A 27,615-nucleotide genomic window follows, 5' to 3' on the forward strand; every position below is an offset into this window, starting at 1 on the left:
ATTACTTACGGGAGCACCTGCTGCCGGCATCATCTTCCCTTCGTCCTGTGCGCTCCCACAGAGAGGGCCTCCTCAGGGTGCCGTCGGTCAGAGAGTGTCGCCTTGCGGCCCCCAGGGGGAAAGCATTCTCTGTGGACGCGCCAGCCCTTTGGAATCAATTACCGGTTGAGCTCCGGATGGCTCCCGACCTTCGCTCTTTCCGCCGTGATTTGAAAACCTATTTATTTGAACAGGCCGGCCTGGTTTAAGGGTTTGGGGTATTTTTAATTATTTATTGTTAGGGCTTAATTAATTTAATTTTACTTTTAATTTTTGTAAACTTTTGTAGTGCTTTTATTGCCCTGTACACCGCCCTGAGTCCTTCGGGAGAAGGGCGGTATAGAAATTCAATTAAAATAAAATAAAATAAATAAATAAATAAGTCTGCATGTTTGGGGAGAAAACTTTCTTTCTGAACAAAAGGAGAGCATTTTAAAGCCTGCAGTGTTAATAAAGAAGGCAGGTTAACTCAATTCCCTAGTATGGTGAAATTGTTCTAAAAATTTAGATTGGGTGTTTGTGTAAATTACAAGCCAAAATCAATCCTTAAAAGCATATTGTACACTGAGATTTTTGAAAAGTGTCTTTGAGGATGAAAATATCAAAGAACCATCTTTATTTGGATTTGAATATAGCATCAAAGATCAGCAAAATCTTACTGAGTAAAGGATGAATGAGAAATGATGTAAAGTAAGTGAGCTACAGCAGATTCTGTAGCAATATTGTTAATCACTGTGACTGAAGAGAGTCTTAAAAACATTAATAAATTAATCCTATTTGCCCAGAGTAGTCTTTACTCTTTGTAGCTGACCTGAATAAAAGAAGCCAGAAAATAGACATATGAAATTGGGAAACAAAAAGAACCTGTAGAGTTCTGTTAAATTAGTGGTAATTCTAGAACTGTTTAGCTATAAAACCTGAACGTACAAAAAACTGTGGAAAACTTAGGATCCAGTTCAACCTAAGCAAGTCCCTTTCAGTTCAAAAAATAATATAGCCATGCCATCTACTCCTTAATTAAAACTGGACGATGTATTATTTTAACATTTGTTGAAAAATGTTTCCTTGCAAAAAACAGAAATAACACAAAATTGCATGATTATTAGTGTTAAAAGTTACTATAAGCATAAGTTTGGAGAATATACATCATAAGTTTTTTTTTTGAAAATTCCAAATGATCCATGTCAAAAATTAGATATTATTAATTTTAATACTTATTGCAATGCTTTTTTCACATTTGTACACAATCCCGAAAGAAAAGAAAAACGGGGAAAACTTCCAAATACCATCTCAGCTTTACTAAGAAGACAGCCTAACAAAAAATAATTATGCAAAATTATTTCTTTTCCTTGATCCATAGTTATTTTTCTGCTTTAAAAAGAATAAATATTAAAACTGCCTCTAGCTAAGCACTCATAATAAGCGCTGTATACAAAATAGTCTGCTAAGTGAATGATTGTTTTACCATACTTAAAAACTATTATTTAGGAATTATAAGATTTCTTAGCATATCGAAAGAATTGCCATCTGGGTGTACAGTGATAACATCTTTGCCTTCTTCATAAACCTGAAGGAATCCAGAATCATCTAACCCAACAATCCATACCAATGGTCCTTCATCGTTTGTGAGTCGGACTTGCTTACCACTGAAATGGAAAAAATTCTTTGATTAATATCAATGTACATTAAATTTCAGTTTCACTATTCTATTAATAATAAATGCCTCTCTGCAAAGTATCCTTAGTGTCTGATTATCTGTCTTCATTTTGTGTAAACATCTACATATAACAATGTATTTCATTCATTGATCAACAAATATCCATATAAGCATGATAAGTCACTGTTCCAAGGAACTTATTACACACTAAATATATACTGAGGGAAAATAATTATTAACAAATGCATATGGATTCTATGTAAGATTCATATGGAATTCATTAATTGCTTATCATCATAAAGGAGAGCAGTTTGGAGTAGTGGTTAAGGTATCAGGCTAGAAATTGGGAGACAGTGAGTTCTAGGAGCCTTAGGCACAAGACACCTTGGGCCAGTCACTTTTTCTCAGCCCTAAGGAGGAAGCAGTGGCAAACGACTTCTGAAAGAGCTTTCCAAGAAAACTGCAGGGACTTGACCAGGCTGTCTCCAAGAATAACATAAGATTGAACAGAAGAAAAAAAATTAAATTGAGTAACACATGCATGAGAATTTTCTGTACCCATCTTTCATTTTACGTAACTCTTCTTATGGTGTGGTGTGGTGTGGTGTTGTATGATGGTATGGTATGGCATGGCATAGCATAGCATAGCATAGTATAGTATATAGCATAGACAAGATTTTATAAAAAAATTCAATACTAATTTATTAATTCCTAGTCTATTTTTAGCCTTTTGATGTAATAGCAAAAAATCAGGCCTTTATGAAACAAATTCTGACGTTTTGATATTTTAAATTAAATGTGCTAAACACAATTTTTAATTACGTAAATATGTCTATACATAGTCAAATATAAACTAAGCAAACTGTGATAAATAATAAAAATTAAAACCTGGCCAATCACTATTGCTTTAAGAAGACCTATTGTTAATTAGCAATAATAAACATAATCACCTATGCACCCAGTATTTATAGTACATGGGAAGAATTCCATTTGGTCCCTTTTCCTGAAAGATGTTGATTAGATTTTCCAGAACGGTCACACTTCTGGCAATCAGACAGTCGGGAGTTAAGGGCTGTAATGTTGCATTCATTGTCTTATTGTACTCCATAATGAGATCATTGATGCATATAGTTGGGTTGCTATTATTAACATTAAATCCAAACCCTGAGGAGGAATAAGTCATTGGAAAAAAGATATACAAAATGTCATGTATATATCTGTAAAATTATTTCCTTTATGATGGTAATAAATGTTCATTCCAAATCATTTAGACAGCTATAAAAACCCTTTTACAGATTTCTTAAGATATTTATTCTTTCTAATGATGAAAGATTACATAAGGTCACATAAATTGAAACCCACATCTTTTTTTAAAGACAAGACAACATAACCATATAAATTATACTAATTAATTAACTAATTACAGACAACAATGCTTGCCCCTTTCTTCCTCTAGCAAAAATAAGCTCAAACAGTCTCAAGACAATCCATATCCCAACAAATACATTCAAAGGAAGTTTATAACTGAAAACCAAGAACATTTCCAGTAATGAAGAGACCCTGGTATGTGCTATGGTTATAACTGTCTAGACATCTTAATTCTTATGATTTTGGAAGCTGTGAAATATATTTGAGGGAGATTGGCAGTTCAAAAATGTGAAAAATAAAAAAAATGTATTTGATCATCTACACAGAGAGTTATCCTGCAACATTTCAATACAGGAAGCATATCTCTTTATAGGTACATTGTTTGGTATGAATATGTGGATATTTCTTGTTGAATTCCAACTGTGCATTCCAGTTGTGAACTGTTAATCAGATTGCAGACAGGACTCTGAATGCAGGCAAAAATATTTTGAAGTTTGTGACTATGGTATTATTTTCCACATCTCTATAAATTGCTCCAGCTCAGGAGTAGCATACAGGTTTTAAGGAAACAACAGGTAAGGATTCTACATTTAAATATTTTTTCTCTGGTTTTGATGCTTATTTCTCACCTTGCTGTCCGTTAGCAGCATAATATTTGGCAGAAAACCACTAATCCTTATTTAATCAGTAGTTAAGGATTTTTTTGTTTTTTTTTTAAAAGAAAATTTTACTGGTTTTCTAGTTTTACATTTAAATATTTGAAAAGCAACATGGCGGCTGAGTTGGTCAATAATTCAATAACTTACAAATATCTTTAGTACAGATCTCAAATTATTACATTAAATGTTTCCTCTCTTTTCCCCTTAGTATTTACTGTCTCATATTTAAATTAATACAATTCTTATTATATCAATTAAATAAAAAATAACTTTATTTCATTTATCAATAATTTTTAGTTTATACATATCCTAGTTGTTTTAACATTAAATCATTTTAGACAATCAATGTCCTGGTTAATTTTTTCCAATTTTTAGTTTCCCATTAATATTTATATTTAACGTTTGATATTTATAATTTCCAACTTTTAAATAACCCCAATTCCTTTTATCACAATTCATCACAAGATCTAATGTTCAGAATACATGTCTTATCTATTTGAATTCTCACCATCTTACATCAACTAATTAGTAATACAATATAATATTCTCATTTTCTGGTAATTTCCAGATATCTTAAATTTAGTAACCAAAATTCCTCCTATTTCAACATTTAATACTTCCTGTCTTTTTCTCTTAATATCTGTTATCTCATATTTAAGCTAATAATTCTTCTTAGTATCACTAAATAAAAACATATTACATTCATTGATGTAATAAAGTTTTCTTTATCTCATCTCATAATTTCTATACATCTTATCTATTTGAGTATATTCTATTTTAATTCTCACGAGTAAGTCAAAACCTCTTCAGTTTTATTCTGGCTTTCTTTGCCAAATTGTCTTCCATATCTGTGCTTCTGAGTCATCAAACAAACCTCCCACGATCCAACGGGGATCCCCTTCTTGCTGGTCGCCCCTAGAGGGCGACTTTCGACTTCTTCCAGGGTCCCCCAGTGAAGCAAAACTGGATGCGGAAAACGGAGCTCGCCTTCCAGACGACCAAGGTGGCTGCGTCGGCAAACTGGAAGGCTCTGGATTTTTTTCATTATGCCTCTTGTGTGGCTTTGTAAAATATATTCACTCCCCCTCCCTATCCTATCAGTGTTGCTCCTCTGCTCAATGTGCTTATCAAGGACACTCATGAATTTGCTTTGGGAAGAACTGTGTTAACTTTTATTCTGGTAAGAGCATGTTTTTTAAATAACCAGTCAATTTATTAGATCATAGGTAAAGGTAAAGGTTCCCCCGCACATGTGTGCTAGTCGTTTCTGACTCTAGGGGCCGGTGCTCATCTCCGTTTCAAAGCTGAAAGGCCAGCATTTGTCCAAGGACGTCTCCGTGGTCATGTGGCCAGCATGACTAGACGCCAAAGGCGCACAGAACGCTGTTACCTTCCCACCGTAGTGCTCCCTATTTTTCTACTTGCATTTTTACATGCTTTCGAACTGCTAGGTTGGCAGAAGCTGGGACGAGTAACAGGTGCTCACTCTGTTACGCAGCACTTGGGATTCGACCCGCCAAACTGCCGACCTTCTGATCGACAAGCTCAGCATCCTAACCCACTGAGCCACTGCATCCCTTTTATTAGATCATAGACCAGCAAATAAAACAAGAAAAATTATCCTAATTAATTGAGTTTTTCTTGTTTTATTTGCTGGTCTATGATTGCATAAAAATGATATTAAATAATCATTGTTTGAATGTACAGATACATTTAGTTGAGAAAGATTTACAGTATATCTTTGTTTTTAAGAAAGACCAAGTACTAGAAGTTGTGCTATGTAAAAAAAGGCAATTCCATACTCACAATTACCAGAATAGAATTGACCATGCTTCCCCCACCTCATCCCAATTTATTTTATCAGGACTGGGGAAAGATTATGATATGATTGCTTTTGATGTGCATTTGATTTAAAAATCCAAAATATTGAAAAGGCTATCCACTATCTACAAAGCTGTGAAAAGCACTGATTCCATTTGCATATAAAATTAACTACTTCCATTTTTTTCCCAGTGAGATCCCTTTGGTTTATTACCAAAGACCCCGAAACAAATTGAAAACTTCAAAATTTTTATTTCTTCATGATTCTTAAAACAGTGTAGTGGTCATGAAAACCAAATAGAAAATATAAAAAAGAAAATAGTTCTAAAAATAAGAACAAGGTGCGAAATTGTTACCAACTTATTCTCCCTTTAAAACAAGGAAAAGTATCTGATCATAATGCAAGACTTGCTGTAAAACTGGTGATCTAGAGTAGCAATAAAACTGGCTTCCTAATAAGTGTTATATGGTGTTTAGGTAAAGCTTTTCTGGGGTTGAGAAACATTTTATTGCCTTTATCCCACAGGATTTTGTCACAAAACAATCAGATAAATAAATTCTCTTGCAAATTCTGTGTTGGGATAGACATATTCCAGATGCATATTCATTACAGTTCTAGGGGAATTATAATCACATCGTTCAATTTACTATGTCAAAAATAGGCTATATTATAAATCACCATAATTTCTGATATTCTTACCAATAAGTATATGGAACATATCTCCTGTTAATGTGGAATTTACTAAAACACCACCAAGTTTCATAAGGTCACTGTAGTATATATCATTTGGCCATTTCAACCGAAGATCTATTTCCTACAAAAAAAAATTTGCATATTGGTAATATCTTTGAAGCTACAAGATGGCTTATTCACTAATCACAGCTTGTAGCTCTTAAAAAAGAGGAAATCACATGCAGCTTAATTGCTTCGTAAAAAGTTTTTGAAGAAAACAAGGGCAATCAATACAGAGAACACATATGGCATTTTACCTGATATACTTCCAAATATGCTTGATTACAATTTCATGCATTTTTTATTTTGCTATTTTATGGGGTCAGAGTTCTATTGGTAGAACATACCCACTCTTCATTTGGTGACTGTTCACAAATACTATGGTAATAAAAAAAATCATTTTCTCACCAATGTACAATTTATGAACAAATTTTCAAGTGCCTGGCAACAAAAACTTTCAGTGTGAAATTGATGAGGATTTAGTCAGTTTCAGGCAGTATCACAGCCAGGTGGAGGTTTCTAATCAAAGTCACAGTGCTAACTTGTGGTTTAGAGAAACATTATGATGTGGAGAAAAACAGCTCACGAAGAGATAATTTGCTTAATCAATCTCCACCCTTCAAGGGGTTAAAAACGAACAAAAATGAGTCAGATACAGAATCCTGTACAAGAATGAGCCAACACCAACTAGTAATCTTCAAATCTCTGTCACATGTTCACTTAATGACAAAGTTGCTGGAAGGGATTGTGGTCGCAAAACAAAGAAGGGTATATAGTATACCATGTTTTCCCGAAAGTAATACCTACCCCAAAAATAAACCCTAGCTTGATTTTTGGGAGTGGGCCTAATATAAGCCCTATCCCAAAAATAAGCCCCAATTTTGGGGCTAGGTACATGCCTAAAAATAAAGCTAGGGTGGGGATGAGGAGGTGGAGCTTACCATTGCAGCCAGGCCTCCCATGGATCAACAATTGCCTCACTGGACCACTTCTGCAACTGAAGAAGCAGCTTCATCCAGCAGCTGAGAATGGAGCTCTGGCCTGTATTTCGCAGTCAGAGGCCTTTCCAGAGGGCCTCTGACTGTGAAATGCAGGCTGGAGCTCCATTCTCAGCTGCAAAATGAAGCTGCTTCTTCAGCCGCAGAAGAAGTGGGATGGCTGGGCGGGGCTGTCGGCGCTGCTGCCATGAAGTGAATGGAAAACACACACCCCTGAAAAAAAGACATGGTGCTTCTTTTAGAGGCCAAAAAAAAGGGAAAAAAACCCCCAGGTCTTATTTTCATGGAATCATGGTAATAGTCTAAAAGTAAGAGACTACATATATTTCTCTGTATATCACATTTTAACTACAGCAACGGACTACATACAATATAGTGAATTTATTACAATGCATATTTAATAAAGAAGCTTACTGGAAACCAATGGCATTAGCAGTGATGTTACATGAGTGAACACTGAAGAACTCACTGAACATAAATATGCCATCCAGAGTCACATATTTGAGATAGCAGATATACAATTTGATAGGCAGGCAGGAACAAGCAAGGGTAGATACACTACCTCCATTCTGAGTCCTCTAGAGGTCATCCACAAGCCTGAAAAAGGCCACCTTGATAATACAAATACAACTGAAAATGATCCAGAATTCATTTCTTCCAAGCCCTCAGAAGCTGTCCATCTACAACAACTTTTCCTAAGAAGGGAAGGTTGGCAACTAGCTTCTTGGAGATGACATGGGCCACTGTCACTTTCAAAGCAGATGGAACCATACCCTTTTGCAAATAAACACGCACCACTGTTTGGACCCAATTACATAACAGATCCAGGCTGGACCAACAGGAGGGATATAGACTAAAAACACAAGTGGCAGAGATCACAGTCCAAGGACTCTGTCCATTTTCTTAGAGATGACCAAGTGAAACTCTTTCCAGATAATTGGGCAAAATGATTTCTTTGTCCCATCCAGAATTCTTGCTATAACTTGAGACTTAGTAAATATTATATACTTCTATTTCAAAGAACTATAATGAAAAAGAAATATAAAAACACAATACCTGATATCCAGGTATGGATCTAACAGCCTCCACAACTGCTAGAGACATCAAATGTTGAATAAATGGAATCCTTTGGCCCAATTTTGAAGTCAAAGGAATGATAACATGCAAAGTTGATAGAGCAGCTCCCACAGGACTCAACCAAGTATTTCCACCTCGTCCTTAAAAAAAGGGAAACATACATTAAACATTGTTTACGCACAAGTAACATTTACCAAATGGAAAATATTTCATCAGAAGATTAAGAAAATCTGGTGAAGTAAGGAAGCGAAAACCAAAACCAAAAGTTCAAAAAGTAACTGCAAAGATTACAAAGAATTCTGTCTAATATTTATAAAAAAATCTGAAAGGTTTGCTATTTTGATCTGTGGTTTATACTGATGAATTTTTTTACACTGATGGAATATTTTCAGCATGGTAGGAAAATGAGTGGAGGAAATTTAAGATACACAAATACTGGTAGAAAGATTAATAATACACGGTCCGTAGAGAAGAATGAATATTTGTTGGAAGAAGTCAATATGGGAGAATAGGTGAGGATGGAATTATGAAAAAAACATATAGTGATGCTTAAAAGTTTGTTAACTCCATTGAATTTTCAATATTTCTGCTTACATAAGATCTAAAACTTATCTGTTTCCTACACATGCCCTAAAACTAGATAAAGATAAGCCAATTAAACAAACGCTTCAAAACTATTATACTTGTATTGATTGTATTGATTGAGGAAAATGTATCCAAAGCTATGTATTTGTGAATTGAAAGAGCTTTTACCTTCCCTCCTCGCATCTCTCAAACAACTATCAAGGCTATCTGAGTGTAGAGATGAAACCATTCTACTTTAGGGGACTAAAACAAAGCTTTTAGACTTATTTAAAGAGGATAAAAATCTTGTGGGAAAATATCTGGTCATAAAATAAAAATTGTTAATAATAATCAAAGAAACAAACATTCCTACTGGATTTCAAAATGATAATTTTATCTCTACATTCAACCAAAATTCTTAACCACAGGGCTGTATTAGCAGTGCTGGTAAAGGGAGACAGAGAAATGTGTGGTAAGTATTGGCTCAGTTGGAGAGGCAATCCTTTCTCTGGAAAATAGTTAATGGAACACTGATGAATGCTTTAATTGTTTGTCATCAAGAAATATATTCTTCACACTGGCTAAAAAGAGATCTCCATATGTCTCAGAAAAAGTTCATTGATATCATGAACAGTATTAATTGAAAACAGAGGGTTGTCTATATCATCCTAAGGATTCTATTTACAATATAGGATTCCAAGTCATGGTTTAAAAACATCCATTTAATGAAAATTAAAGAATAGTAACTGTTCTTCTGATATTTTAGGGGTTAGCTAACAGCAATTTGAGACCCAGAGAACGACAAATTTTGGATATGTTACCACTTCTTTATGCAGTTAGTGGTACTTTTTATCATGGTAGTTTTGTGTATAAGGATAGTTATGAAAAAATACAACTTAATTAAAGGTTGTATGAAAACTGTAACTACAAGCCTAAATATTTTATCTATTGATTCATGATGGTTTTATTCAGCAGATCTGATTATTTTAAAGATACTTTCCAGTGAGTACAATTCAATTCCTACTGGCAATGTGGGCATATCTTAATTACTCAATATTACAGTGATAATGATTGTTTTGTTATTATTACAAAAAGTGAAGATAGATTTCTATATAGTCAGAACAGATTACCCAATTTGTATGGGCATGATTAGTATGAGTATGGTTCGTATTACATAATACCTTTATGAATAGTATTGCATAATACCTTTTCTTTCCTCATACTATAGTTGTATCAACTTACCCTTTCCCTGAATTTGTTGAGTTGCAATTGCTATAAGACCCATTTCCTGTGGCATCTTATATATCAATCTGCAAATTACAATGTTAAAAACAATTATTTTTTGAATGTAGTAAAAGTATATAAGAGAAGTAATGTCAGGCTTCAAAGATGAAAAGAGGTAATATACAGTCATGGCCGAAATTGTTGGCACCCCAGAAATTTTTCCAGAAAATCAAGTATTTCTCACAGAAAAGTATTGCAGGAACACATGTTTTGCTATACACAGGTTTATTTCCTTTGTGTGTATTGGAACACAACAAAAAAGGGAGGAAAAAAAGCAAATTGGACATAATGTCAAACAAAACTCCAAAAATGGGCCGGACAAAATTATTGGCACCCTTAACTTAATATTTGGTTGCACACCCTTTGGAAAAAATAACTGAAATCAGTCGCTTCCTATAACCATCAATAAGCTTCTTACACCTCTCACCCGGAATTTTGGACCACTCTTCCTTTGCAAACTGCTCCAGGTCTCTCTTATTGGAAGGGTGCCTTTTCCCAACAGCAATTTTAAGATCTCTCCACAGATGTTCAATGGGATTCAGATCTGGACTCATTGCTGGCCACTTCAGAACTCTCCAGCGCTTTCTTCCCATCCATTTCTGGGTGCTTTTTGACGTATGTTTGGGGTCATTGTCCTGCTGGAAGACCCAAGATCTCGGATGCAAACCCAGCTTTCTGCCACTGGGCTCTACAGTGCAACCTAAAATCCTTTGGTAATCCTCAGATTTCATGATGCCTTGCACACATTCAAGGCACCCAGTGCCAGAGGCAGCAAAACAACCCCAAAACATCATTGAACCTCCACCATATTTCACTGTAGGTACTGTGTTCTTTTCTTTGTACACCTCATTTCATTTTCGGTAAACAGTAGAATGATGTGCTTTACCAAAAAGCTCTATCTTGGTCTCATCTGTCCACAAGACATTTTCCCAGAAGGATTTTGGCTTACTTGAGTACATTTTGGCAAACTGTAATCTTGTTTTTTTATGTCTCTGTGTCAGCAGTGGGGTCCTCCTGGGTCTCCTGCCATAGCGTTTCATTTCATTTAAATGTCGATGGATAGTTCACTCTGACACTGATGCTCCCTGAGCCTGCAGGACAGCTTGCATTCCTTTGGAACTTGTTTAGGGCCGCTTATCCACCATCCGGACTATCCTGCGTTGCAAACTTTCATCAATTTTTCTCTTCCATCCACGACTAGGGAGATTCGCTACAGTGCAATGGGTTGCAAACTTCTTGATAATGTTGCGCACTGTGGACAAAGGCAAATTTAGATCTCTGGAGATGGACTTGTAACCTTGAGATTGGTGATATTTGTCCACAGTTTTGGTTCTCAAGTCCTCAGACAGTTCTCTTCTCCTCGGTCTGTTGTCCATGCTTAGTGTGGCACACACAGACACACAATGCAAAGTCTAAGTGAACTTCTCTCCTTTTTATCTGCTTTCAGGTGTGATTTTTATATTGCCCACACCTGTTACTTGCCCCAGGTGAGTTTCAAGGAGCATTACATGCTTGAAACAATCTTGTTTACCCACAATTTTGAAAGGGTGCCAATAATTTTGTCCGGCCCATTTTTGGAGTTTTGTTTGACATTATGTCCAATTTGCTTTTTTTCCTCCCTTTTTTGTTGTGTTCCAATACACACAAAGGGAATAAACCTGTGTATAGCAAAACATGTGTTTCCTGCAATACTTTTCTGTGAGAAATACTTGATTTTCTGGAAAAATTTCTGGGGTGCCAACAATTTCGGCCATGACTGTATGTATTAGATGTAGCATAATTATTTCCAGGCATTGAATATATTGTTAGTGAACTATATAAGCAGCGCAAATCTAAATCCCCTTTTCCTTACAATAAAAACAATGTACAGTATTATGTAAAATCATAAATGGAAGTAATGAAAACAATGAGATGAAAACTACAAATTCTATGTATTCAATTCTGTAAGAATGTTGGCAAACAAGCTTCTTGAACAGACACATTAAATTATTCTAGCCTTGTGTAAAACCATCAGAACAATATGGTTGCCATGATAAGCATGCATGTACAAGAGGACTAACGTGCCATCTATCCACCTGCAAAAGAAAGCATTCCAATGTGTTATCACTCAAGAAAAGATGTGGCACTCTTTCATAATGCACAGTTTCATAAACTTTCTTATTTATAAAAGCTTTCATATTTACAGCTACAGAACTGGCTTTTATAATGCAATATATATAGGGTCCAGCCATTTATAAGGTATTCAAGCAAAAATGGTTAAAAATCAAATCAATCATTAAATCATGCTGATACCTAGAGTGTAACAAATATATAGTAGGTTGGTAGTTTAAAAGTCTGCCCTCCAAATTATTTATTAAATTTATTAAGTACATCAATGGGATTTCAGACATATATGTATTCATTTCTGGGTGACAACCCCTGCCCAATATATAGTAAAATTGCAATGCAAATGCAAAAGTTCCAATATAAACATCAAGTTTTCCAAGACCCAAATATACACTGGGTGTATTTAATCTATTTTAATTAATATGCAAAATAACAATTATTTCCTTTGTTTTTCCCATTTTTATATATTCAAAAAGAAAATAAGCCACAAACAATATGTACCAAAAATATTGCTACTCTATGAATCTAAAAAGAACATAAATGTTCTTGGTCCATTTCTTTGTTCATTTTACATAAACAACAATACCACTACCACACACATTAACATTTACTCCTTAGTTGCTGATTAAATCTGAAACTCCTTGAAATTAAATTTATTAAATCTGTGCTGAAAGGAAATACTTACAGTAAAATTTAGTTTTCCTTTACAAATACCTATAAACAGTAATTTTAGGAAAGTGGAAAGAGAATTTCTGCCCTCAAAGTTTAAATAATACTAGTGTGCCACATCTCTAAACTCATGGGAAAAGCTTCTCCAATGAGGTTATCAACGTCTACAACCCCCGCCCCTCATTCATATGATATGGTAATAAAATACAGTAATTTGTGAAACATACAAAGAATTACTCAGAAAAAATATTTACTGTTTTAACTCTATAATTCTATTGTCTGCAAATAGGAGCAATATAATGCTCAGCAACTAACATACAGTTGTTCACTTAAATACTCATAATTAAAATCAGAAGTAGCTGAGAATTAGAAAAATTGCATTTTACGAGGGTAAATAAATATAAAAAGCATTCCTCTGAAAAATTTACAGTGGAAATTTGTTTTCCAAAACAGATGTTCTTTGCACCTCATCCTCAAAAAAAAAAGTGTCACGTTACTTTAGCAACTTATTCTTAAAGTAAAAGAAACACTCGGGGACTGTTCTTGGGTATTTTCTGTTGGCAGTGCTAAAGGAAGGAACATGACCTTCTCAGCTCTGTGGCAGGTTAAGCAGCCTGATTGAACATTGGCACTAATTAAGAGCTCTTCTTGTTTGGCAGGACCACCAGAGTACCTTCAGCACTTGTTCATGACAGCAATACCTTTTTCAGAAATTAACACTTGATGAGCGCAGACAGGGAGCCCAGCTGGTTCTCCTGAGTCCTTCAACTATATAAATGAAGTGTAATAGGAACACTGGTGGCTACCAAGGGAAGACAGACTATTCGTGACCTCTCTGTGAAAAAACAGAGTATAGTTTTACATTGACTTAATTTTCTTCATTGGGATTAGATAATGCAGCTGGGGACTAGAGAGATAGAACCAAAACAAAAGAGGTAGGACTGAGTTATTCCATATCATTATTTTTTTTGCTAATAATAACTATCAATGAATTTACAAACTTATAACATTAGATAAAAATCTAGCTTTTACTAGATTTTATTACAATGTTTTCATGAAGTCCATTGTGAATATCACATAAATTCAGGGTAAGCAGGCTGCTGCTGATTATATTTAGCTTCTGAATCATAAATAGTTTTAAAGCAATGACCTGAGCAATAACAGCAATAGAAAGAAAGAATGAAATGGTTGCATAGTGAGTTAGAGTAACAGGACAAGGTGATAAATCATATTTTTGATCTTTGTAATGTTAGTCCCCTCCAACAATAGTTCATAAACATAAAAAAGGCAATGATGAGTATGTTCCACTTGATCATTTTTGTGCCAAGTTTAAAGCTGTTTTCATTTCTTTTTAAACGTTTGCCGCTTATTGTATATGTGCCACATAGTTATCTCATTTGTTTGTTTACAGTGACTCCCAGCAATAAATACAAAAGGAACTTCAAAACCATCAAGACAAATTACTCAAGGAAGGGATGTAGAGAAAAGAAAAGATTTATGATTGGCACAATATAGCCTTGAAGATGTCAATTAAAGATAGATAGATAGATAGATAGATAGATAGATAGATAGATAGATAGATAGATAGATAGATAGATAGATAGATATAGATATAGATATAGATAGATATAGATATAGATGATATAGATATAGATAGATGGGGGTTAGACTGATTTCCCCTAGTTACATGCTGGACTGAACTGGGATTGGTGGTTCTTCTTTGATGAATACATTAGGACAGAATAATCTGGCACTCTGAGGGCAATTGTCATTAGAAGGCAAGGAGAATGAAATATATTCTTTGAGGCTGCTCTTTCTCTGACAATGCAAGAAGTCAAATGCTCTTCCTTTTGTCAGGACATCTTCTTGAGAGATAAGATATAAAGTTTCCAATAGCCCTTGGTCTTGGTCAATTGTTGAGACCAGAAATATGTTGCCTTTCACTTCGCTATCTGTAGACCCAGGAGATGCTAAGTTTTCTATCTCATAGGAGCCAAATTATGAGCCCTCTGACCAATGAGAAAGCAAAAATGTAAAGAAGTCAAAATCACCTTTGATTTTGGAAAGGTGACTTTGTGTAAGCGGAGAGGACCTGGAAGCTACATACTACTAAGACTGAATTTGCATTAGCAATTGCTACACTGTCATGTATAGAAACAAGACTTTCCCCCAATTTTTATCAATCAGTGCTAAAAAGAAAAACCTCTGATTTCAATTAAACAATAATCTTTAAATCTTTTATTTTAGTATATACAATTGAATCCAAGATTTTCTGGCTTTTCTGCATCTCTATGTGAAATATAAATCAACTTCACCCATTTTATAAAATGCTCTCGCATACTATAGGAGGAGGACAGAAATGTAACAAATAAACGGAAGTTCTGAATAGGGGAGGATTAGGGTTGATCACAATTAAGACCTTTCAGAAAAGGAAATGGAGAAAGCTATTAGGACTTCTTGACTTCTTGTCTCCAAATACAGTAATCCTGCATGTAAAAGATGCTAAAAACAAGATATGTTGATTTTATTGTTTGAAGGAAGAAGAAAAAAACAAGAAAGCTTTAAGTCTGCAGCTTTAGAAATATTATAATTTACTGATTTATTAATGGGTGATGGAGACAAGACAAAATTTTTGGATTCCTATTTTACTATGGTCTTCTCTTACAATAGAATCTGGAAAACATACAGGAAACAATATATGGATGTATTTAAAGCACTGAATTCTTAGGTATAGATCTGGATCTATTATATTCATGGATGCTGAAGGAATTCCTTAGGAATTTTTGGAGAAAAGATTATCTATTTAAAAATGGGAGGAAAAAACAAATCCAGAAACTACAGATGGTCAACCTCAAGATGATAATATGCCCTCATACAGCACAACTAACAATTCTGCTCTTTCTGATACAGATAGATAAGAGTGTTTTCTTCAGTTTTACAAAGTAAAGATACTAGTTTTTTTTATAGATTCAAGCATTACTTAAGAAGCCCTCCTTTTTAAAGAATGACAGCCTTCATTTGATGTATTTTAAATTAAATTTCACTCCCATCGTTCCATTTTTTATAAGCACCATTATATTCCATTAATACATTTGTAATAACATGTACACAATTACATGCATTATGCATAATCAATATACTTTATAAAATATTTAAAATAAAATATGTGATCAAAGGAAAAGTACTGTAAACTGATTCCACATTTTGTTTTCAATAGTGAGTAGTCTATCAGGTAAATACCTCCAGATACTTTATATGCAAAAAATATTTCCATAATATGGTAGTTGGAAATTAGTATCCATGTTCAAGTTGTAAAAATAACTATGTATGTATACACACAAGAAAGAAAATATATTCATTAGAGAAGTTCACAGATATCTAACCATGTCAACTCCTTGGGTATGATTAATCTGTAAATTAAGCATTTTAAAACATTCATTTATTTATTCGTATCTCGCATTTATTTTTATAAATAACTGAAGATGGCAAACATATCCAACATATCTTCCTCCTCGTATTTCCCTGAATAAACATTTATTTTTAAGTATACTTACAAATACAATGGATTAGTTCTATTGTTTTTATTAAACTGCTACACAAATACTGTTACCAGTGACTTCCTTCCCACTACTGTTAACAGTGCTATATTTGAAGAGAATATTTAATGAATCAATATCCACTTGGAGCATATTGTATACTTCGTGAAAGTAACTATTGTTTTATTAAAGTTTTTTAAAAATTTTTTATAATACATATCCCCAAAACCCACCCACCCCAAACCACCCCCCTTCCCCCCCCACTTCCCAGAGCTGAATATAGGGTTATAGATATAATAATCATATTCTAACTAAAATAATCCATTATAAAATTAACCAAATTCATAATGTGCTTTAACTCCCCTTTAACATAGATACATTCAATTATTAAAAACATAATAACTTAAACAAAAATATAATCAATACTAATAACAATATCCCTCTAAAATCCACTCATAAGCTAAGTGAAACTTAGTCCCATATTTATTCTGAATATAATCTATCCATCTTCTCCAAACTGAAATATATCTTTCTTGTGAATGATCCTTCAAATAAGCAGAAATCTTAGACATTTCTGCAAGATTCGATACTTTAAGTACCCATTCTTCTATAGTAGGCAAACTATCCTTCTTCCACTATTGTCCCACCAATAACCGTGCTGCTGTTATCAAATTCAACATCAGATTGGTTACTTTAGTATCACAATCTACAACAATACCCAATAAAAACAATTGTGGAGAAAACTTTATCTTTCTCTTAAAAATCTTTTGAATGTTCCACCAAATTTTAATCCAAAAAGCTTTTATATTTCTACAAGTCCACCACATATGAAAGTAGGTGGCATCTAAACTACAACATCTACAGCGTTTAGACTGTAGGTTAGGATACATGTTAGACAACGTTTTGGGATCCAAATGCCATCTATAAAACATTTTATAAAAATTTTCTCTTAAATTTTGAGCTTCAGTAAATTTAACATTTCTATCCCTGATTACCTCCCAAATATCCAACGGAATTGGTTCCTGGATATTTTGTGCCCACTTTATCATACAATCTTTAACTAATTCCGTTTCCGAATCCAATTCAATTAAAGCATTATATATCCTCTTTATATGCACACGATTTAAATCTCTAATTTGTTTTACTAAGTTTTCATCTGTAGTTGTTATGCCAACCTTCTGATCCAGCTTCCACCTGGCTTTCATTTGGGTATATTGAAACCAAGAGTAACTTATGTTTTCTTGTTTTAACTCATCTAGTGATTTAAGTTGCCAATTATTCCCTTCCAATCTAAGTAATTCCTTATAGGAAAACATATCCAAACTCACTCCCATAGATACGCCTTCTATCGCGTGTCCGGGAATTCCCCAAATTGGTATTTTATAATTTAACTTATAATAATACTTTTTCCAGACACGCAGCAAGGTACTTCTAAGAATATGAGATTTAAAAACCCTGTCCACCTTTTTATCATAAAGCAAATATGCATGCCATCCATATACCAAGTCCCAGCCCTCAAGGTGAAGTATTCTTTTATTAGTTAAATTAAGCCAATCACTAGAAAGTAAAATATTTTCTGTATTAGCAACTATGCACCTAAATAATAGAAAAAACCACAAAATTTAATATTTGTGAACTTCTGCTTATATTGTCAGTGAAGACTCATTGGGTCGTTAAGACTTATGGTCTAAAACAATCAGTCTATTATCTTGCAGGCTTTCCAAATATAGCAATTTGCAAACTGCAATTGATTAATGAAGCTAAATTTAATTAGTTCAACTTTCTGTAGTTGTTTGATATATTCTGCAGGAGAACAAGTCTTCTCCAGCTGGCTAGGTGCCACAATGAATAAAAAGCTATGTGTTGTTCTGAGATCTGAAATGAGTTGTTTTAAGTGGAATTTTTCTTTCATTTTCTGAGACTGCTCTGACCTTCCTAAAATCAATCCTTTGCGGATTAACATGTAAAGCAGCATTGAATTAATTTCAGAAAGTGAATATGAGATCAGCCTAGGTTCATGCAAACCATCTAACTCTTAAACACACGAATGCTTCTAGATGTTCAATGAAAAGCTGTCAATAAAAAAGGGAGGGGATGTCACAAGGATTTGAATCATGGCACAATCTATTAGACAATTTAGAGCTTTGCCTATTTCTATGGCATTGCTAATGCATTCCTCTAGAAGTTAATCCTATTTTTAAAGATCTTCCCTGAGGAGTATATAGGCCGTGCTGAATTAGTACTAAAATGCATTAAAATTCTGAATGTTACAAAAGGCACACTATTGGATTCTGAAGTGCAAGGCCTTAAAAGTATCATTTTACTTATATTTGATAGAAAAATATTGATGTGGAAACCCTAAAAAAAGAGTACAGACAGGAAGAAGAAATAAAAGTATATATACTAATGAATTGTATAATTCACTTCAGAAAGTAAAAGTTACTTTGGGCATGATTATTCCTTGGAATAATGTGATTTAGTTGGAATTGTTTACTAGTTTCTTGGATTGATATATTTGAAGTTTTGAGTGAGTTTGCAACTGAAGCTGCAATATAAGCCTGATCTATGAATAAACAAACAAAAATTAAACTGAATATACATAAATATTCAAAAAAATATTTTCAATTTTAATTAAGAAATTAAACTGCAATATGTGCACATTATGAAAACTATACTGCTACTGCATGTTCAATCCCACACCTACACATTTGCATAAAACAAGGTATTGTTTGTATTATGCCTTTTTTCTATTATTATTTAATAATGTTAATGTTATATTACATGTGATTTACTGGTTTCCTGTTATATTACACAAAAAGGGCAAAAATATAAAAATGGAAACATAATGAGAACCAAAGTGAGTTAAATGAGGACCCAGATTGTTGCAATATGCTGACTCTGTAAGCTGCTTAGAGAATGGTGTAAAACACTATGTTATTGCTATTACTAGGTACAAAAATATGTAGTAAGAGCCATCTTGAGTTACTTATTAAAAAGCAATATAGGCAGCATAAAATTATAAGTGAAAAATATAATAAGTAAGAATCAGTAAAGATTCTAAGTCATGCCAGCAAATCGAGGGAATATTAAACGATTGGAAGAAGTCAATCTGCATATCAATTAAAAACAGTGTGATTTGCCTGAGATTTTAATTAGCTGGTTGAAACCAACTTTATATCTTCATAAATTGACTGCTGCAGAAAAAAATTATCACATGGAATAGAAATGAAAGTAACATGCTACTAAAATCAATTAAAAGAAAGCTCTTCATTACTGCTGAGGTGATTAAAAACGAAGCATATAATGGAGCAGCTGTATCTAAGATGCATGCCAAAGGCTGGGGAGAGCTTTCCATCAAAACCTCCACTACAAATATTTCAGATGAATGAGCAGATGCATCACAGACAGACTCATGATACATTGTATGGCTGTCATAAAATGATTGTAAAATTGAGTCCAGTCATGTAATGTCAACGTATGACCATAACAACCTATGATTCACATTCTGGGCTCCATAATGGTTGTAAGTCAAGGATTACCTGTTCAGTAATTCAATATCTTCGAAGTTAAATACACTTCTTGAGAAAAAATTTCCTTACAACTTTTACTGTAAGCCCAGAAAAAGATGTATTTGGTTTAAGAAGTTCCTTATAGATCAGACATGTCAAACACAAGGCCCGGGGCCCAGATCTGGCCCGTGAAGTGGTTTCATGCAGCCCGCGAAGCCATCCTGGAAACAGTGAGGGAACGGCCCCCACTGCCTTGGCCCTGGCCCAGAGACTCTCCTTCTGCCAGAGACCCTCAGATCTGTCCCACTCCTGCCCAGGCCCCCATAGGCACCTTTGATGCAAACGATGTAGAGCTGGCCACACCCACCCAGTAGGCCATGCCCACCCAGGCCACACCCACCCGGCCCCCTGAGGGCAACCGCAATGCTGATGCAGCCCTCAATGAAATTGAGTTTGACACCCCTGTTATAGATGATGTAGAGACATATGAAAAAGCCTCTATGAACACAACAATCAGGTAAGTGGGACTTGAGTCCATTCCAAGAAACTAATCTAAGAAAAAGTTTCAGACGAGCCCTTCCTGGATTCCAATGAAGATAAAGTAAGAGAAAGGGAAAGAACATTCAGGCTTACAAGACTCTGTCACTAGAGCTGTTCCAATAAAATTAATTTTTACATGATATAATAAGGTTTCTTGATCTGGCCTATCTTATATGGCTGATAGATGCTATGTGCATGCCCAAGCATGGTCTGAAGCACCTTTTTTGTTTCAAGTAGAAATGCTGTACTGTCATATCACATTTACATAACTTCTTGAATGAACAGAGCAGAGTTTACACTTAATTTTCAGTAACAGAATGTCAATAATTCAATGCCAAAGTAAGTCGATTAGAGAATAATGCTACACTCAGAGTGGCTAAGAAAAGGGTCATCATAACCTACAAGTTAAATGTTTTTGAACTGCTTTTCATGAACAGACAAGAAATGAAAAACTATGTGCTGACAAAGGTTTTTGTGAAACTTTCCGGTTTCAGTATTTATGCAAAACTGCATTCTAAGCAATTTTTATAAAGTGAATTGTTTCAGTGCACATCTAACTTTACATTTTTTTCAATTTTCCTGCAAACCATCACTCTTCCTAATTGATATCACTTGATTTGATTTTGATGAAGTAAGCTGAACTGTGTTTGCAGTCAGGTGTGCAGACCCATTTTTATTTTTTTGCTTTACCCACAGCCCTCCCTCCTCCCTCTCCAAACAAAAAGCTACTCCTGGATGTCTAGATGTAAAAGATACTAAGGATTAAGTATATGATGGAAACGAATGAGCAAGTCAACCTTCAATCCTGAACTCTGTGAAGAGAAATATAGCCTAGCAATGATTTTAGGATCAAGCCATTTAAAAAATAAACTAAATTTGGAAGCTATAGAAATTCTATGAAGTAGGGGTCCATTATTTTTTCCCCCAAAATAAAATGCATATTGACAAATTTCATTTAAAGCATAGTATTTTATTGCCTTGAAATAAAACTCATGTGTGTGTGTGTATTCATATTTCCCATCTTACTCTTCTTATTATTTGTATTATTTCTTGATTCATATAAACTAATTAAAATTTTTAATTGTTATTAGTGCAAGCTATGATTTCAACTAACGTTGAAACTAGAATGAATTTCTGCTGGATTTAGTCCTTTTATTTTCTCATTTGTTGAAAAGGAAGGTAAAAATCAAGGAAAGGTAAAGAGAAAAGTATGACCTTATATATAGTAAAAACCTGCATTCATTTATAAATGAAATACTATTATACTTACTTTTTTCAGTAATACATCCATTTGCTATTGTCTACTCAGTTTATTTCTATAGAGGCATTTAGTGAGATCACAAATTAATTTACAAACACACACACCCCAATTTAAATATATTAACAAGGATCAAACCAATCAATGGTATTTTTAAAAGGATTAAAAAGTAAAGTTTTAAAGTACATTACTGCTGACCTTCACCATAAAGCAGAGGTGATCAATAAAGAGCTAATCTGTAAATCTGATAGAGTAAATCTTGTTTGCAGCAGTAAGAATAAGCATAATTTATAAAAATAATAAAAAGCTTCTACCTTAAACTATTAAACAAGTTTAAAAAACAACCAACTTCTTTTCTTTGAGTAAATATCTATATGCACTTACAAAGCTCATTGCTCAAAGCTTGCAATTTTTTTCTATATTTGTGCGATTTCTACAAAATTTCACCTTTACTCATATTAAAAAAGCATATCAATAAAGACCCCTTTCATGGTTAGAAAATAATTTACAAATTTAACAACTGCAATTTTACACAAATTTTGCACAATAACAGTATGAAAGTATAAATGATTCTATACATCCCTTAAAATTGTTTCTTGGGCTCTAAAGTGCACAAAAGCATGTATGTATATATACACACACAATATACACCCTCTTAACTACTGAGCATTACCCATGCTTTAAAAGTGATGCAAAATATGTATGCATATGCATTCTGCATGAAACTAGGCTAGTAGGGAGAGTGCTAATTTGGTGTAATGGTTAAGCTACTGGCCAAGAAACTGGGAGACACTGAATTCTAGCCTCACTTTAGGAATGAAAGCCAGCTAGGTGACTTGGGGCCAATCACTCTCTCGCTTCCCCCAACCCATCTTATGGGGTTGTTGTGAGGAAAACAGGAGACAGAAGGAATATTAGGTATGTTCGTTATCATGAATTAGGTTACCATGTAATTAAGGTGGGACAAAAAGTCAAATAAATAAATAAATATGCAGCCGACTACCTAAATATCATATGTTTTCATAGATTAGTGATTTTTTAGGAATGGATAGTTATTAAATTCATAAAACAAAGTTTATGAAACGAGTAGGCAACAGGCTCTCTGGCTCCCAGGAAGATTATTTCAGTAAAAAAAAAAGAAAAATTATATTAAATGTTGGAATGATGCAAAGCACCAGTCTGTAGCAGCCTATTTGAAGGAATGCATTTGGACCTCACAGAAATCTCATTACACGTTTAAACAGCATCCTGGAGGGCTGTTTTGCCTTTCAGTAAACTCATGTTTTGAGACAAATTACACCCAATATCATAGTCATTTTGTGAAAAGGCAAGTCTCGAACAGTCCTCTGTTTTTCAGTCCTCCTACTGCAGTCGTTCTTAAACTGGGGATGTTACCCCAAGGGGGGTCATTTGAGCATATCCGGGGGCAATGAATCAATTTGTAATTGATCATTTGTGAATCTAGGATCTAATTAAACTGTTTAATAACTACTAATATATGCATACTCTCAAAAAGGTAGATCTGCCACAATCCAAAATAATTATTTAAAAATGCAGAATATACGTAATTCAATTCAAACAAAAATATAAATAATTGAGGTTTCAATCATGAGATTCATTCCATCTTGTCTCTATGACATGAGCCGGTATTTTTTGCATTTCCCCCGGAATGGTTTAATGGTTTCTGCAACATTTCTACTTCTTTCTATAGTGCAAATGTCTTCATCTGAGGTTCCACTGGATTCAGATTAAAACTCTTCTAATCAAACACAGTGCTTTGACCATACACATATTTCCCAATACCTGTGAAATGCAACCCATCTCATGTCAGCAGTCATTCAAATTACTCAGAAGCAAAATTTCTCCCTTCAACAGTATGTGCATTGGTAGTCATTAACTTGCATTATTCTTTCCCTTTTTTGTCCATTTTAATGGACTGGAAAAAGGGATGTGAGTAGAATATGGTGCTTTCTTCCTAGCATTTAAAGTCCATTGTAATATAGTTAAATGTGTTCTTTGCAACATTTTTTGCTCCCATGTGAAGAAACAATCATTGTTAATAGATTGGATAAGTATTGGGAATTATGCTGTCACATCCTTGATTCTTGATCACCACAGACAGCATACTGTGTGAGTACAGGTTGGACACAACTGTTTCAGTTTCTTTGGGGACATCCTCTCAGAAGCTGGTAAAGGCAGTTTTTATGAAAAGTCTTTGGGTTATGATTGTTCAGGGACAGACACATTTAATAAAAAATAAGTATAATTATTATCATTATAATAATTATAATTAATTAATAACTGCCATCTAGGACCCAAATTCCTAAATTAAGCAGGCAATTCTCAAGCTGAGAATCTAGCCTGGCTTCTGATGCAATTCCCAATCCCAAAAGAACTTGCTCCTTTACTATTTCAGGGATTATTTTAGCACTGGCTGTAATAAACAATTTGTTCTTTCAATTTAGGTAAAATAGGGCAATAGTTGAACTGCATTAAAAAGCCAGAGAACTAAATAGATTAATCTTATTCAAGAGGTGTCAATTGCTCTACGATTTCATCTCAGCTTGCATGAAAGCAAATCAGAATTCCTACTGTTAGTGTATTTTCAAACCAGCTCAATATACAAATTTTATTCAAAAGTAAATATTTAAAGGCATTCTTTCAAACAATAACTACAGTAGCATTAAATAGTACAATATAAACTGTGTAAAAAAGAAACACAATTGTCAGTATAATTTCATTTAGGCAAGTCAAGTAGCTCTGTTGCCAGACTTTTTAAAATAAACAAAATATTGCTACTTATTTATTAACCAAATGTATATAACCATCCATCTCGCCCAAATGCACATGAACTTACACTTTTATGGACGCAGCCAGGACTTTAACTTTATTCTGATTTTCATTCATTTCAAATTGCATTCATGAATTAAAATCATATATACACTACCCACTTGTGTTATTTTAATGTATTTAATGTAAAATTCTAGCAATTTTATAACACAAAATCTGTACAGTCCATTTTCTATACAGAAAAAAATGTAAGTATTATACTAAAAGCACATTTTTACCTACTGTTAACCAATGCAGATACTTAACAATAAAAAAATCAACTGTGCAAACAAAAGCCTATGTTTTTAAAGACCTTTCTACCTCTCAGCAAAACTGTAACATGTGAGAGTAACTAGATATTAAAAAGATCAAAAAGGTCAAAATGACAGAAATGAGTGGAAATTTTTATTTACATTGAGGGAAGTGTTTTCCTAAGTAAAGTACAATTTCAGGCAAGTCTGCAAGTCATCTACAATCATGGATATTTGGCCAAGCTATAATGACTGCTACTGCTTTTACACAGCCTAATAGAATTCCATGAACAGTAACATAGCAATAATTAATTAAAGAAATATATGTTTTAAAACAAATAGGTATGTTCCACCCCTATCCCACAAAGTAATGCAAAGCTTTTTAAAGATTTGATCTAATCACATTTGGGGGTTTCTTGGGAAATGTGGATATGCCTCTTTGAGCATGCACCAAATCTTTCATCAACTAACATGTAAAGCCTCAGCATATACACTGCCTCGTGGCCCGGTTTGTGGCATTACAGTAAAGCTATAATGTAGTATAGTAAATGCATGGCAAGAGTAATATATTACAAAGTTACCAGGGATAGACCTGGTAACCTTTTTGGCCAGTAATAAGCAACATGATGACATGGATACCAATTCGGCCAAAGACACCCCCACTTGAGATAACCAAAGATGAACAAGAAGGATTGGAAAAGAAACGAGATTAAACTAAGATGGGAAGCACTATAGAGAGCAAGGTAGTTAACGTTACTGCAAAGCATCAAGATTTATTTCAGCCAATTTATATAACTATCTGACAACAGTAATCCTGGAGAGCTAAAAACTAAAATGAACCAAACACTAACAATGTATATAATAGCTGAGGACAAGAACCACCACCTTACATAAACAATTAATATTCAGACCTACATGCCCAGAAAAACAGCCAAAACCTGTTTATAAAACTGGGGCCAACCATATCTTGGTGGGTATGCAGCAAAAAAGGCCCACTTCTTAGGTCTTGCCATATGACATTCCCTCATAGATGGGACATGGGGCTTACTTCTTCTGTTGAGCAGTTGGAAAAAGACAGTCCTACAAATTACCTGGCCTTGTGCTATAGAGAGATCTGAAGTGACAATTAGCATCTTGAATTGCATCTGAAAACATGCTGGGAGCCAGCACAGCTCATCAAAAAGACAAGTAACATGGATTTACCAAGGTGTACCCACAACTGTTCATGTTGCCACATTCTGGACCAGGTAAAGCCTCTGGATGTTCTTCAAGAGCAGATGGGGAGAAAGCGGTATGTGTGCATATAAAGAACAGAAGGGATGGAGAAAGAGAAGTAGTTCACTGAGGTGTAATATAGATAAGTGAATAAGTAATGATTAAATATTGAGTCTTGGTAGAAATGTTGGGAGAACAACTTACCCTATGTCACAAATATCTTATCCTGTTCAGAAAATCATTTTGTGGTATCCTTCCAAGCCATTTATACAGATCAAAACTGATAAAAGTGTTGCTTCCTAGCTGGGCCATCTTAAGGCCAAACCTATATCTGAGTCATGATGGAAAACAGTATCTCACTGATTCGGCCTAGTTCTCTGGGCATGTGGCAACATGATTGGAGACTGAATTGTATCCAATCAGTTCTTCTTCTGCTGATGGAAGCAGGATCTTTAATTTTGAGAATGGGAAGAAAGGAACTTTTGGCCACTGCTCTTCCTTTTCAACAATATCAAAACTTGTCTAAATTTGATTTAGAAAGCAGGGAGATGATGGAAAGATAGAAATGGATATTTTCTGCACAATGAAATCCACTGGAAATAAATTCTATTTTTTAAAAATTGATTATGTTCCATAAAGTCATTCTTAACTCTAAGTGACCACATAGATACATCTTCTCCATGACAATTTATCCATAGCCTGTTCTTTCAAGACTCCCACTGATGTTTTCATCGTCACCATAGCTAAATCCAGGCGCCTTGCTGCTGGTCACTGTCTTTTTCTTTCTTCCCAGCCTTAAAGTCATTTCCAGAGAGCTAGGTCTTCACATAGTATGACAGAAATAGAATAATTTAAACCAATCACTTATGTGAGAACTCTGGGCTGATTTGTTCAATGATCCATTATTGATTGTATAATTACCCAATTTATAAATATAAAAATCATCTACTATAGATACAAATTCAAGCATTATACAGTTTCTTTCCTTATATATACTTTATATAATTTCAAATGAATTACTACAGAAATTCATTTATTAATAGTGGAAATTAAATATAATTAGTCAACTCTTTGCCATCAACATTGACAGGGCAAGCCACTAGAATATAAACTGACAGCAAATCACACTCCTTACTATACTGATGATGTTACCTAGTTGGGTAATGAAATGTATTTAAGAAAATGAGCAAGCTCAGAGGGCACCAAGGACTCCTCATAGACACAAATGTACAGGATAGCACAAAAAGTCTGCAACGGATAATGTAAAATAGTCTAATTTTCTTTTAAAATAGTGTGTACTAAAATATGTACATTGGCAACATGAAATTACTGCTGACCTAATAAATTATTATCACCTTACTTAATTGTTACATACAAAAATGAATCTGGTGCAGAACAGCTGAAAGTTCATGAAGTGTGCTAAGAGAAATGATACATATTATGTAAAACAAGCTAGCACGGTTCTGCTTGAAAATTCTGAAAATACCCAAGGCCGATTAAAA

General features: G+C 34.2%; 1 protein-coding gene across 1 annotated transcript in view; it reads right to left on the minus strand.

Annotated features, from left to right (window-relative positions):
• Positions 1–441: 441 nt before the first annotated feature.
• HLCS (holocarboxylase synthetase) overlaps positions 442–27,615 on the minus strand; it is a 71,511-nt gene continuing 44,337 nt past the window's right edge. The window contains exons 7-11 of the mRNA XM_083361432.1: positions 10,159–10,226; positions 8,332–8,492; positions 6,245–6,359; positions 2,647–2,860; positions 442–1,685 (exon numbers count right to left, since the gene is read on the minus strand). Coding sequence (XP_083217558.1) covers positions 1,520–1,685; positions 2,647–2,860; positions 6,245–6,359; positions 8,332–8,492; positions 10,159–10,226 — 724 coding nt within the window. The 3' untranslated portion in view covers positions 442–1,519. The remainder of the gene's footprint in view (positions 1,686–2,646; positions 2,861–6,244; positions 6,360–8,331; positions 8,493–10,158; positions 10,227–27,615) is intronic.

The sequence above is a fragment of the Vipera ursinii genome, assembly GCF_947247035.1.
Source record: "Vipera ursinii genome assembly, chromosome: 4".
NCBI classification, from domain to species: domain Eukaryota; kingdom Metazoa; phylum Chordata; class Lepidosauria; order Squamata; family Viperidae; genus Vipera; species Vipera ursinii.